At 46.6% G+C, this 12,499-nt stretch overlaps 1 protein-coding gene across 3 annotated transcripts in view; it reads right to left on the bottom strand.

Moving 5' to 3' along the window:
• Positions 1–2,063: 2,063 nt before the first annotated feature.
• Positions 2,064–12,499, bottom strand: part of GFRA2 (GDNF family receptor alpha 2) — a 139,350-nt gene continuing 128,914 nt past the window's right edge. For all 3 annotated transcript variants that reach the window (XM_006864415.1, XM_006864416.1, XM_006864417.1), the window contains 2 exons: positions 3,478–3,531; positions 2,064–2,260 (listed from right to left, as the gene is read on the bottom strand). In XM_006864415.1, coding sequence (XP_006864477.1) covers positions 2,138–2,260; positions 3,478–3,531 — 177 coding nt within the window. In that variant the 3' untranslated portion in view covers positions 2,064–2,137. The remainder of the gene's footprint in view (positions 2,261–3,477; positions 3,532–12,499) is intronic.

The raw sequence follows: 12,499 nt of genomic DNA, 5'->3' as shown, positions 1-12,499 counted from the left end.
CTTTCTTCACCCTCATTGTCTATACACTCTCACACATGCCCATGAATACTGAAAAGTCTGCACATGAACACACACATATGCACACTGACTCACATGGATACATCCACATACACTCGGCCAGCAGGCATCTTCCTGGTCCTCTGTAGAGAGACTATGGTTGCCCAGTGTTTAGATGGAGTATAAGTGACAAGAGAAGGAAGAGGGAACAAAAGGGTATAGAGAGATAAAAACCAACAATGACAAAATCTTTATTCTTAGGGAACCTGACCCCAGAACTCCCACTACCATCTTTTTCATTGGGCCCAAGAGATCAGGGCACCACTGTCTCCATCACACACCTCAAATAAGTCTAGGAGTCCCAGGTGAGAGACCCCCTTCACACTGCATAAGTCCTTTAAAAGCTACATCTAACAGGTCCAGGGTCACCCAGACAGCCTTAAAACAATACTAAAGTAGAGGTGTGTCACCAAGTTGCCATCCCCATGTCTGCTTTCATTCTCCTCCAGTCTGGGACCAAAGAGCAGGTGTACTGGTTGGGAAAGGGAAGTGGTAACAAGGCCTAGCACAGCCAGGAACCTCACACTCCCCAGGTGGAAACAATCTCCTAACGGAGCTCCATCTACCCACACCCACCAACACAAGGATGGATACATTCAAACACGTGCACACACACACACACACACAAATGCCAGTTAAGCCGCCATGAGATGGTGCTAAGTTAAGAACAAATTAGAGGAAGTAGGCACAACCTTAGTGAGGCAGAAGGCAAATTGCTTCCTAGTATGTTTATTGGAGCCTTGGTTAAGCAAGAAGACTGATCAGTGACCTCCCCCTTCCACAGCCCAGCCGGTCCAACTGGAGTAGGGACCCAAGGGAGTCAATTTCCACTTTTTTTTTTTTTCCAGTATAGACAACATTATTAAAAAAAATAAACTTTACAATAATACATTTTCGCTCATCTGTGTGGGGTATTATTTCAATAGTTTTGCTTCCTAAAAAAAGGAAAGAAAGGGAAACCACACAATATATGTATATGAATGTGTATATACATATATGTTGAGAAAGGAGCCTTGCTATGTACATACACTTGATGTATGTCTCGGAAATGAGGAAAGAGAATGTGGAAAACCAGGAACGGGGAGAAGAGACAGAGAATGTGCTTGAGAGACCAAAGTGCTTCAGGTTCATGTCCGGCTGTGGTCTCCTCTGCCACTCTGAGTGGCCCTTCTCCCTGAAGGAGACCTAACAAATGGACCCACTGCAATAATTATATATATATATATTTAAAAAAAAGCCAACAAAGTACCATTTCTCTTTGATTTCAAAATTCATGCCACCACAAAGGGAAGAGGCACTTGAGCAAGTGCCCAAGTTTTGCTAACTCCCTGCGTGGGGCTATCCCAGGTAAACAGAACTGCCAAGGTGCGGTGGGGCTGCCCCTCCATGTGATGGTTAGGAGAAACCCATAGCCACATTCTTCCTCAGGCACCCATGGGGATACACAGAACAGACACAGACCCACTGGGACTGAAGAGGGCAGAGAGGAGGATGAGACTAACTCCATCTTTGAAGCCAAGAGGAAGTGTTGACGAAGTCCACCTGGAAGCCCCCTGTGGCCAGCTTCTCAGATCTGCTGCCACTCCCCTCTGCCAGTCCTGGCAAGTCCCCAGAGTGGGCAACTTGAGGAAAGAAGCTACAACTGTCCTACCGCAGCCTGCATTGGGCGCAAGCCACAAGTCCCTTCAGCCTCAGGGGTCACATCTTGATCTCTTGCTTCAGAAGGGTCCAGAGAGAACCACTAGGAGAAAGTGATGGGCATTTCTGGACCCTGTTGCCCTCCTTGGTGCTGAGTTTCCCTTGCCTGGGGAGCTCAGCTGCCCGCTCTCAGGCTGCCCGCCTGCTTGTCTGTTTGGTTTAGAAAAATTTCTCCATAGAAGAAACCTGGGAGGAGACAAGTTCAAAGACAAGGTGGAGGAAAATATCGTTTGTTTGTTTTTTTTGCAAGGTGTGTGTGTGTGTGTGTGTGTGTGTGTGTGTGTGTGTGTGCACGCGCACGCATGTGAGTGTTTCCAGTTTGTCAGGCGGGTGTTTCTTGTTTGTGAAGCTTCCAGAAATCTTCCAATGTGGTTCCCAGGGCCTACAAGGCCAGTTTCAGCATCAATAAGGAGAGAGCAGTCAAGGCAGCCGTTGGTCTGGCTCTTCTGGGGCCTGAGTTGGGTTTTATCACCTTGTTACTCCCTGGGATGATGTTTGTAGTGAGCTGGGTCCGCAGGACAAAGGGAGACAGAAATAGAGAACAACAACAAAACAAAAAAAATAAATAAACAAGTCAGTAGGGCTGAGAATAGAAATAGAACCAAACTCAAAAATTGGATCCCTCAAGCTTCTGCCATCTCTTCTGACCCAGAGCCAGTGTTCCATGGAGCTGGGCCAGCATCGTATCTACAGGGAACACACCACGCCAACACATCTGACTCTAAGCCCCAAGGTTTTAGGAGACAGGGCAGTAAACATCAGGAAAATGGGTCCTCAGCTTAGCAGAGGGCTGACTCTACCAACTGAGGAAGGAGATCTGAGCCCCAGTGAGTGGCGACACTGGGTAACAATCTCAAGAAGGAAAAGCTCCCAGGGTCAATAAGAATCTGCTTCTTGAGAGGAGAGAAAATTGAGAACAGGTCCTCCCTGCTGCTGCTGTTTGTTGTTATTGTTAAGTACTGTTGAGTTGGTTCTGACTCATAGTGACCCTGCGTAGGGTTTCTGAGGAGCAGCTACTGGGTTTGAACCACTGACCTTGCAGTTAACAATCCAGTATTTATCCTACAGTGCCAAACCAGGACTCTCTGTTACTAGCTTTGTTCAAATCCCTCCTTCTCCAAGAAGCCTCCCTTATACCTCTCCCCTTCTTTTGTAGAATCTGAAGTTGCCTTTTCTTATCTAAATATTCATCTTGGGTCTATAAATCATACCTGTACTCTTATACTGAGGATCCTTAGAGAATAGACTGTCTTATCCATGTCTGCATCTCCTAAACATCACAGGAAGCAGCACATAGTAGATGCTCAATAAATTTTTTCTTAGATAGTAAGGAAGGCATGGGATGACCGTTGGTCAGAGCCATCTCATCTCTCTCTGTGGAAATGTCCAAGGATCCAGTTGCAGTCTACCTGTCACTGCATGTCCTCCCTTCAGAGTCAGTCCCACCCAGGCCTAGGTGGTCCAGAAGCTCAGCTAAATAGGAGCAGCCCTGAAAAGGAATCAGGGTTCAGAGACACACCTGGGGAAGAGTCCCCTCTAGCGTACTCATCTGTGGGAGAAAGATGAAGCTTTCTGCTCTCACAAAGATTTACAGCCTCGGAAACCCTACATGGGGTCACTATGAGTCAGAGCTGACTCAATGTAACCTAACGACAATAACAAAAGCCCAGTCTTCTTTCTGTACCCCACTCCCACTGCCCCACCACTCTACTCCTCACTCACCTCTGTGAAGCACATGCTTAACTCTTTGGAGTTATTGGCCTTCAAGCCCTGCTCCTGTGGGAGAGAAAACACTAGTAAAGACAGGTCTTTTGTCAGGTCTCTGGTTAGGCTTTGTCCACTGACTCAGATGAGACCAAACATTCTGTGGCCCCAACATTCACCTTTAACCTCTCCAAGCACAGGGTATAACCGTGAATAATGTTGGCTCAGTTCCCATGTGGCCCCCTGGTCCCCTGTCCTTTTCTGATACCCTCAGCAACTGGGTCTCCTCTGGGCTTCTGGAGTGCATAATTCAAGACCATTCTCCATCGTATAGCATTGTATGTCTATCTACTCAGAGCTTCTCCAAAGGTGGAGACCATGTCTCCTTTTCACTGCATTGGTAACATCCAACTCACACAGTGACTCAGTAACTGTTTTCTGAGATGCATGTATGAATGAATGAAATCACAGATTAGAAAAGTCACCGGAGAGCCATCTCCAGTTAAGTTATCATGGCTGCTGGATGTCTATGTAGAGAAAGGTCATGAGATCTCAGTGAGAAAGAGATCTGTGACTGATTAATGATGTCTGCCATGGGTACATATTAGGCAGACATCTGGCAACTATGCCAGGTGGTGGCCATTCTTACCCTAAACAGATGTGCAGCACCTGGGAGCTCTGTAGACAAGCTAAGGAAGAAAGGATGGCTAGTTTGGTTCATCCATTCCCCACTCCTGCAATCATCACTTGGATGGAGAGCCAAAGGGTGTGCATGAAGAACAGTCATTTGTTATCATTATAAAAACAGTAATTCATGGGAACTAGTTAGGGGATGCAGTGTTTCTATCCTGGTGTCAAATGGTTTGGTTCCCAGTGAAGCTTTGGCCACCAGGAACAAATGGGCAGCCCCAAAAGTTAAGCCTAAATCAATGTGTTTGACCAGAAGTATCAATAATCCCTTGAATATTATAGCAAATCTACAACTCAGGGCATCTGGTCAGCTAAACATGGCCCCAGCTGTCCTACAGAGACTCCAGTCAAGAGCATAGTCACCACTGATGGCAGAGCTATGACCCCAGTGATGTTAGTCCAGCGGAAGTGAAGCCTAGTTCAAGACAATAGCACTGGTTTCTCCAAGAGCCAAGGTAGGGCCTGACCCACCCACCAACCTGCTTCTCTCTACAGAAGGGCTGAGGCTCTAAGGTCTTTAGGCCCTAAGGACTGGGTCCTACTTCCCAGGACCCAGCACAGCTCTGGCCAGGGCTCTAGGGGGTCATACCCATGCCCATCTCAGAGGCTGTATTATTGTTATCATACTTAAGCTGACTGCCCGCACCTCTACACTTTACCAGATCTCACTCAGTCTCACCTCTCTGCCTGCCTCATATCCCCTGCGAGGTAAACGCTGTCCTGGGACCTGCAGGGGTCTGCATCACAGCACGGCCCAGTCCTATTTACCGCCAGCATCATCTCTTGCTGTAAATATTTCAGGTATGGCAGATTTCTCACCACCTTCTCTTGGGGTCTGTGGTTGTTGTTAAGTGCTATCTAGTCGATTCCCACTCATAGCTACCCTGTATTGGGTTTCTGAGCTGTAAATCTTTGCAGGAGCAGAAAGTTTCATCTTTCTCCCACAGAATGACTGGTAAGCTCAGACTGCCAATTTTGTGGTTCACAGTCCAGTACTCATCCTACAGAGCCCCTATACTTTCTACTGGAGTCTATGTAGATCTTATTTTTGCATCCCCATCTTATCACAGCATTCACTAAATATTGTTGTTGTTTTTAAGTGATATTGAGTTGGTTCAGACTCAGAGCAACTCTGTGTAGGGTTTCTGAGGAACAGCTAGTGAGTTAGAAAGACTGACCTTGCAGTTAGCAGTCCAGTACTTATCCAGTTTAGCACCATACTAGGACTCCTCATTAAATATGGAGCCTTATAGATAATCATGGAGTCCTGGTGTGGCACTGCGGGTTAATGTGCTGGACTGCAAGGTCGGTTTGAATTGCAAGGTTGGCGGTTCAAGCTCAACAGTTGCTCCTCGGAAACCTTATACAGGGCCGCTATGGGTCAGAACCACCTTGATGGCACTTAGCAACAACAACATATATAATCATAGTCCCTGGGTGGGACAAACATTTAATGTACTCTACTGAGTCCTGGTGTGGTGCTGTGGGCTAATGCGTCAGACTGCAAAGTCGTTTGAACTGCAAGGTCGGTGGTTCAAGCTCACCAGCTGCTCCTCAGAAACCCTACACAGTGTCGCTATGGGTCAGAGCCAACTCGATGGCACTTAACAACAACAACAACTACTAACTGAAAGGTTGGACATTCAAGCACACCCAAAGGCACCTCAGAAGGAAGGTGTGGTCATCTACTTCCATAAAAATCAGCCAGTAAAACGTCTACGGAGCAAATGTTTTTTAACACAGGTCTCTGTGAGTTCAATTCAACTTGACTTGCCAACTTGTGGTGTCAATAGTAAATATCATCACCAAGGCAGACAGCCTGCATAGGATTCAAGGTTTGTGTCCCCATTTCAACCCATGCAGCTCCATTCTGCTTTCAGAAGAAGTAAGATATGAGCAAACACTAACCTAGATGACGTCTAAGGTCCTGCCTGCTATTCTGTGATGCTCAAGTCACTTCATCTACTTGAGCTTCAGTTTCCTCATCTATAAAACTGGGATGGACAAACTTACCTCACAGACCTACTGTAAAAACTAGACCAAGTATTGCATTTGGCATAACAAAAACCCATTCTGCCTGCTGCCATCAAACAGTGATCCTATAGACAGAGTAGCACTGCTTCATAGGGCTTCCAAGGCTGTAAATCTTTACAGAAGCAGAAAACCTCATCTCTTTCTTCTGCAGAGTAGCTGCACCCTATAATAACTGACCTCTAGGTTAACAATCCAACACTTATATCCACTGTGCCACTCCTACAAGTGTAAGGGCTGATTCATTCCCCACAGCATGAAGCAGTCACAATTAGTTTGCATCCTCTGGCAGGGCCTACAGGGAAAGCCAAGGGGAAGGGAAGAAGGCTGCATGGTGAAGTCTGGCAAAGCTGGTGGGCTGGGAACCAGATGAAGGCTTAGATGCAGCCTCCTATGCCGTACCCTGGCTCCTGCCGTCCACTTTGCAGCAGGTGATAGCTAGGGAAGCAAGCACAAAAAATATCTTTCCCAGACAAATGCCACCACCTGATTTCTAGAAAGCTGCAGTCACCTCCCCTAATGGCAAACCTGAGACCCCTAGTCCAGTGCTGGGCACACACAATTACCCATTTGGGGACTTTGTCTTAAAGTGAAATTGCAGAAAAGATTGTTAACATTCGCTCTTTCATTCCCTTGTTACTGTCTTCTTCCTCCCTCACACTTAATTCAAAGACTGCCAATTCCACCCAACACACACACACACACATTTCACCCCAAGGAATTTCAAAGATGAATAAACCATAGCCTTGCCTACGGGCTCACACAATCATCTCCACACGAGTTAAATGTATGGAAGAAGGGGAGAGGTATTGTTCTTTCTCTAAATCCCTAGACTGAAAGCTGTCCCCTTTCAGGCTGTCTTTGATGAGGATCACACTAATTTTTTTGAGCTCCTGAAGAAAGAGATCTAGGGGAACAGAATGTGGCTTATTCCAGTCCCTGTCCTTGCCCCTAACGTGAGCCTCTCATCCCTGAGGTAAGGCCAGGTCTGTGGATTCACACAATCCCAAAAGGAACAGGCCTAGGCTACTAGCATGACACAAAATGAGGCCAGTGAAACAGCAAAGTCCCCTGAGTGGGAGGTGGGCATAGAGGCTCTGCAGGGAGAGCTGACTGCTTACAGGACACCATCAGAAACATTCAAGAACTGGCTCTTGCAGGTGGCACTGGAAGACGTGTGCTGGGAAGGGGTACAGACACAGAAGGAGGACAGTGGAAAAGGAATGGGCCATTCATTTAGAAATGTCTACCAGAGAGGCCCCTGTGCCCAGGAAGTCGGAATGAAATTGCTTTCCTCTTCTTCCTTGCCCACCCCTGACACCACCCTACCCCTAACGCCCAAGCTGGCAGTTCCCAGAGGATTGTTTGTCTGGTCCCAGTGCCAGGAACTAAGTCTGGTGTTTCATCCATAGGAAAACTGATGGCAGGGAATGTCGGTTCTCTTCTGAGTCCCTACTTCTGTTCCTGGCCCCACACCCAAACGCCAAGTCCCTGCCACACCTGTGCCCTGACAGTCAGTCACCCCAGTTAACTCACTAACTCCTCCTCCCCTCCCTTACCAGCACTGCCACCACCCTAGCTCAACCCCTCCTTTCTTACCTCTGTCCACTCTGAAGATCTCTTACCAATCTCCCTGACCCTGAAGTCCCCTCTGTTGCCCACCAATCAACACCTGCCGTCCGATGAAACATCCTAACCCACAGTTCTGATCAGAACACTCTCCTACTCAAAGCCTACACATCAGGTTTCCTTTTCAGTCCCTCTCCTTCCCGTATATATACTTTGTGTTCCTCTACATAGGAGAACATACTTGCTGCTCTTCTACACCAACACCAGCTTTCCACAAACTTTTCCTACGGTTATGTGTCATGGAGTCGGTTCCAACTCATAGCGACCCTGTACAGGGTTTCTAAGGCTGTAGATCTTTACGGAAGCAGAAAGCCTCATGTTTCTCCCGCGGAACAGCTGGGAGTTTCAAACTGCTGACCTTGCAGTTCGCAGCCCAATTCATAACCACTGCGCTACCAGAGCTCCTTAACTTTTCCTATAATGGATGGTAAATCTTGCAGACTTTGCTGGTCATACAGAAGGAGCCATGGTGGCACAGTGGGTTAAGCACAGGGCTACTAACTGCAAGTCTGGTGGTTCAGACCCTCCATACACTCTTCAGTGGAAAGATGAAGCTGTTCTGTCCCATAAAGACTGACAGCTTCAGAAATGCTGTGGAGCAGTTCTACTCTATCCTATAGGGTCATGGTGAATTGGGATCAACTCAATGGCAGTGGGTTTTGTCATACAGTCTCAGTTGTTACTACTCAACTCTGCCGGTAGCATAGAAGCAGTATGTCACCAACAGGGTGTGGCTGTATTCCACTGAAACTCTATTTATAAAAATAAACAGAGGGGCCATCATGAACACATCAACCAGTGGGTGACTGAAGACAAATTCTTTCAGTAATATATTTTTCTTAGTCACATTACAGTGCCTTGAAATAAGGGTTTTTTTGTGCCATGGGAAAAAAAAAAACAATCTTGAGGTCAGGGATAGTATCAAATTTTTAACAAAACTCTAAAGGATATCTTTCCAAATCAATGAAGCTTTGCAACAAACTTATGGAAATACTGCCCCACCTAAAACAAGAGTTTCTAAATGGATCAAGCATTTCAAGGAAGGTCAGGAAGACCTCAAAGATGAGCAAAAAAGGCAAGGCCATCAACATCAGACCATCAACATCAACAAGTGAAGAAACTGGCTGAAGTCTGGTAAAAGATGGTAAAAACTGGTAAAAGATGGCTGTACAGTTAGTATTGGTGTGAGAGCTGCTGAAGGTGACATCTCATGTGGTTCAGCATTTTCAATGTTAAGCAAACATCTTGGCCTCAATCAAGCTTTTAGCCAAAAAGCTTTATGGTCGATCAACACTGTGAACTTTTCCCATCAGTCTTTTCGGTAAGATCAGGGTAATGAAGATAATGTTAGGAAACAAAGTGGAATATTTAAAAAGAACACTATCTAGGTTCCTTGAGAATGTCCAAACTGGCCTTTTGACCTGGCGTAAACTGACGGAGGACTTCTAGAAAAGCAGAGAGAGCTAAAAACACTGCCTTCAGAAGTGTGTAGACCTACATGAAGGATACATAGAAAAAGTTACTTTACTTTGATATTTTTAAATAATGGTTTCTATTATTTTATAGCAATACTTTGTGACTTACTCTCATATACTGTAACCATTTAGGATTCACTTTTAACTTAGACCAATAAAATTTATTTATGGGATAAAAACAGAAGACCATTTTTGGCCAGTAGTCCACAGTGTAAAGATCCCTACTTAGCATGCTCTCTGCTTTACTGACACTGTGCCTTTGCTCCTGCTTGCCTCTCTGTCGAGAACACCCTTATTCATTCCAACTCAAATTCCATATTTCCACATATTCATATATATCCGGATAGAGACAATGCTAGACTCTGTATCTAGCATCAGGGCCAGACCAGCAGGCTCCGGGACTGCCCTCCTGGGCTTTACGGGTGGGGTGGAGTCAAAAATGGACAAGGAAGAGGAGGAAGGCAATAAATAATTTCTTTCCAACATCCTAAACACAGGGGGCCTTTCTGAGAGATATTTCTAAAAGGATCACCCTTGTCTATTCTCTCATGCCTAACCCATGAGTCCTTTGCTTCCCTTCCCATTCCAAACCAGTGTGTGCCTGTGTGCCTGTCATTTTCTTCTCATAGTTATTTGATCATGGATCCTGTCCATCCTACTAGTATGAGTACCAGGGTGCTCAGCTATTAAATTTGTTAGCACCAGTGCCTGGAATATAGTTGCAATGCAATAGTAATTTATGTTGAATAAGTGAATGAATGCAAAGATGGATGAATAAATGAATGAGAGAGCTAGAGGAAAGAAGGACTGTATTCCAAGTTACAGCCAACTGTCTCTCAAAGACTGTAAACACACCACAGTTGTAAGTCAGAAAGGTATGCCTACTAGACATCCCAAGCATAAACTGATCTCTCAGTTCCCACATTCTGATATCCAGACAGGATGCAGGGGCAAACAGCGGTGCCTGATGAATCTACTGCAGGCCTGTGATGAGGGGGCCTTGTAGCAACCTCTCCAAATTCATCTTTAATACCACCCAAGACATAGTTGGTAATGTCAAGAGTGAGAATAGAAATTGGCTCATGGAGACCAGGAGACCAAAGCAGAATGTGTGCTAGTAGGGCTTGCCAATGAGCACCACAGGAAAGCTGGGATTCAGTTGATTTGATGGGACTATGTACATGAGTATTCTGAGTCCCGGGGAATGTTATGGATTCTGGAAACAGATTGTGCTCAGGGAAAGCACTAACTCCTGCCAGTCTTCTTTCCCATCCCCACTGCATGCCCTAGTTCAGGCTCCATCATGTTACCAAGAAGCTTTCTAACCAATTCTTCTACATCCTTGATAGAAAGGCTCCTTCACCTTGCACACAGAGGCAAACCAGCTAAATGTATAGAGAGAAGATGAATAAAGAGTTGCCTGTGAGCAATGACACAGGTCCTGTTCTAGAATGGAAAGCAGAAAGCGCCAATGAATCAAATGAATTAGGGACTCTGGACTTTTACATTCAACTTTTATGGCACACCTACTCAGTGAGAAGGATCACAATGCTCCACTCTGGAACCTCTCCTGGGATTATGTGGGATTAGGCAGTATTTCATTCTATTGCGCACAGGGTCACCGTGAGTCAGGGACCAGCTAACTAAAATAACACCACCAAGTGCTAGGCATTGAGCACTTAGTTAGACAAGGTCACAAAGTAGACTCAGATGTGGCCCTGTTCTTGAGGGACACTCACCTAGTATAATATGTGAGGCAAATGCCCACATGAGATCAAGTGGGAGTCCAAAGGTAGGAGGCAACTTTGCCTAAAAGACTTGGGAAGGTTACACAGAAAGTAGGATGACATTTGAATCGGATTCAGCAGGCAGAGGTGTGGGAGGGAGGATACGAAGAGGCATTTCAGTGGGAGCGACCAACAGCATCTTGCTGACCCCGTCACTGAGAGCCTACAACAGGACTGCTTCATTGCTTCAGAAACAAAGTGTCTCCTACAGATTCCCCAATTCCAGAGCACAGGGAAAGAAGGTGAAGAACCTAGAGTTGACAGCAAGCAACAGCACAGTCATCAGGCATTTAGGCAGGATCTGAAGGCCCTGGGAGAGATCATTCTGCAGATTCTGCCAGGCCTTTGCCAAGTTCCACAGAGCCCTAGGCAGGGATGGCAATTCTCGGAGGAAGCTACAGTTAGGAATGGCAGTGTAAGAGCAGATCAGACACAGCATCAAAGATGCCAGTAGAGCTCACCAAGCAGGCCCAGACATAGGGCCACTGAGGGGCCTTCCCAGCTCCTGGTCCTCTATAGTGCCCAGATACCCACATCTCTGCTCAGCAGCCCCAAGTGCCAAGGCCCTGCTCCACCATGGGAATGTCCTTTGGGAAGAATATTAGAGGAGAAGGTAGCACAACACAGCCAGGAGACAATGTCCTGGAAATCAGGAGACCTGAACTCCTGACCCTACTCAGCCACCAATTAGCCACATGACTGTAGACCTTGCTGGACCTCAGCTCCTGGGGTTTGGGAAGGAGATCTCTACACACCAGACACCGTGCAGAGAGGGTGTAGCAGGACATGAGTCCCACGTTGGCAACATCTCTTGATGAGTGAAGGGGTCCCTAAAGCTTCTCCAAGGGTCCAGGCAGTATAAATTGAGACAGGGAGGAGAGACAGAGATAAGTAAAATGATCTTGCCTCTCTCTCCAGGGGTACCTAGGTTACACAGTCCCTCCCATCAAGAGTTCAGCTTCCTGACACTGCCCTCACTTGGGGCTCCCTTCTGTAGCCATCAGTGCCCATAATTCCTGAGTGCCACACAACAGACACCACAGACCCATTCATTCAGAGACACTCCATGAGGAAGGGGGATGCACACCCACCAGCCTCCAGGTGAGCTGAAGGCAGGGTCTAGGTTACATTCACTCTAACTTCCCAGTGTCTGGCACTAAGCAAGGTGCTTATTAAAAAGGCAGCAATGAAAATACAATCAGGGGTCTTCCCCTTCCATCTCTCTGGGAAAGGAACCAGGTGAGTGATGGTGGGTAGGGCCCCCCGACTTGAGGGTCTTTTTATTTCCTTTCCTCCTTGGCTGTTCTACCCACAGAGGCAGTACCACAGAGAGACTAAGTTAATAGGCCCAGAGTGGCCATGCCTGTGGGAGCCACCTGCCAGGCAGCCTCCTCAGCCCCTTGTTGTTGTTGTCAGGTGCCATCGAGT

The sequence above is a fragment of the Chrysochloris asiatica genome, unplaced genomic scaffold (assembly GCF_000296735.1).
Source record: "Chrysochloris asiatica unplaced genomic scaffold, ChrAsi1.0 scaffold00064, whole genome shotgun sequence".
In the NCBI taxonomy this organism is placed as follows: domain Eukaryota; kingdom Metazoa; phylum Chordata; class Mammalia; order Afrosoricida; family Chrysochloridae; genus Chrysochloris; species Chrysochloris asiatica.
The sequence above is the reverse complement of the archived record's forward strand: the minus strand, read 5'-3'. Positions and strand labels throughout refer to the sequence as shown.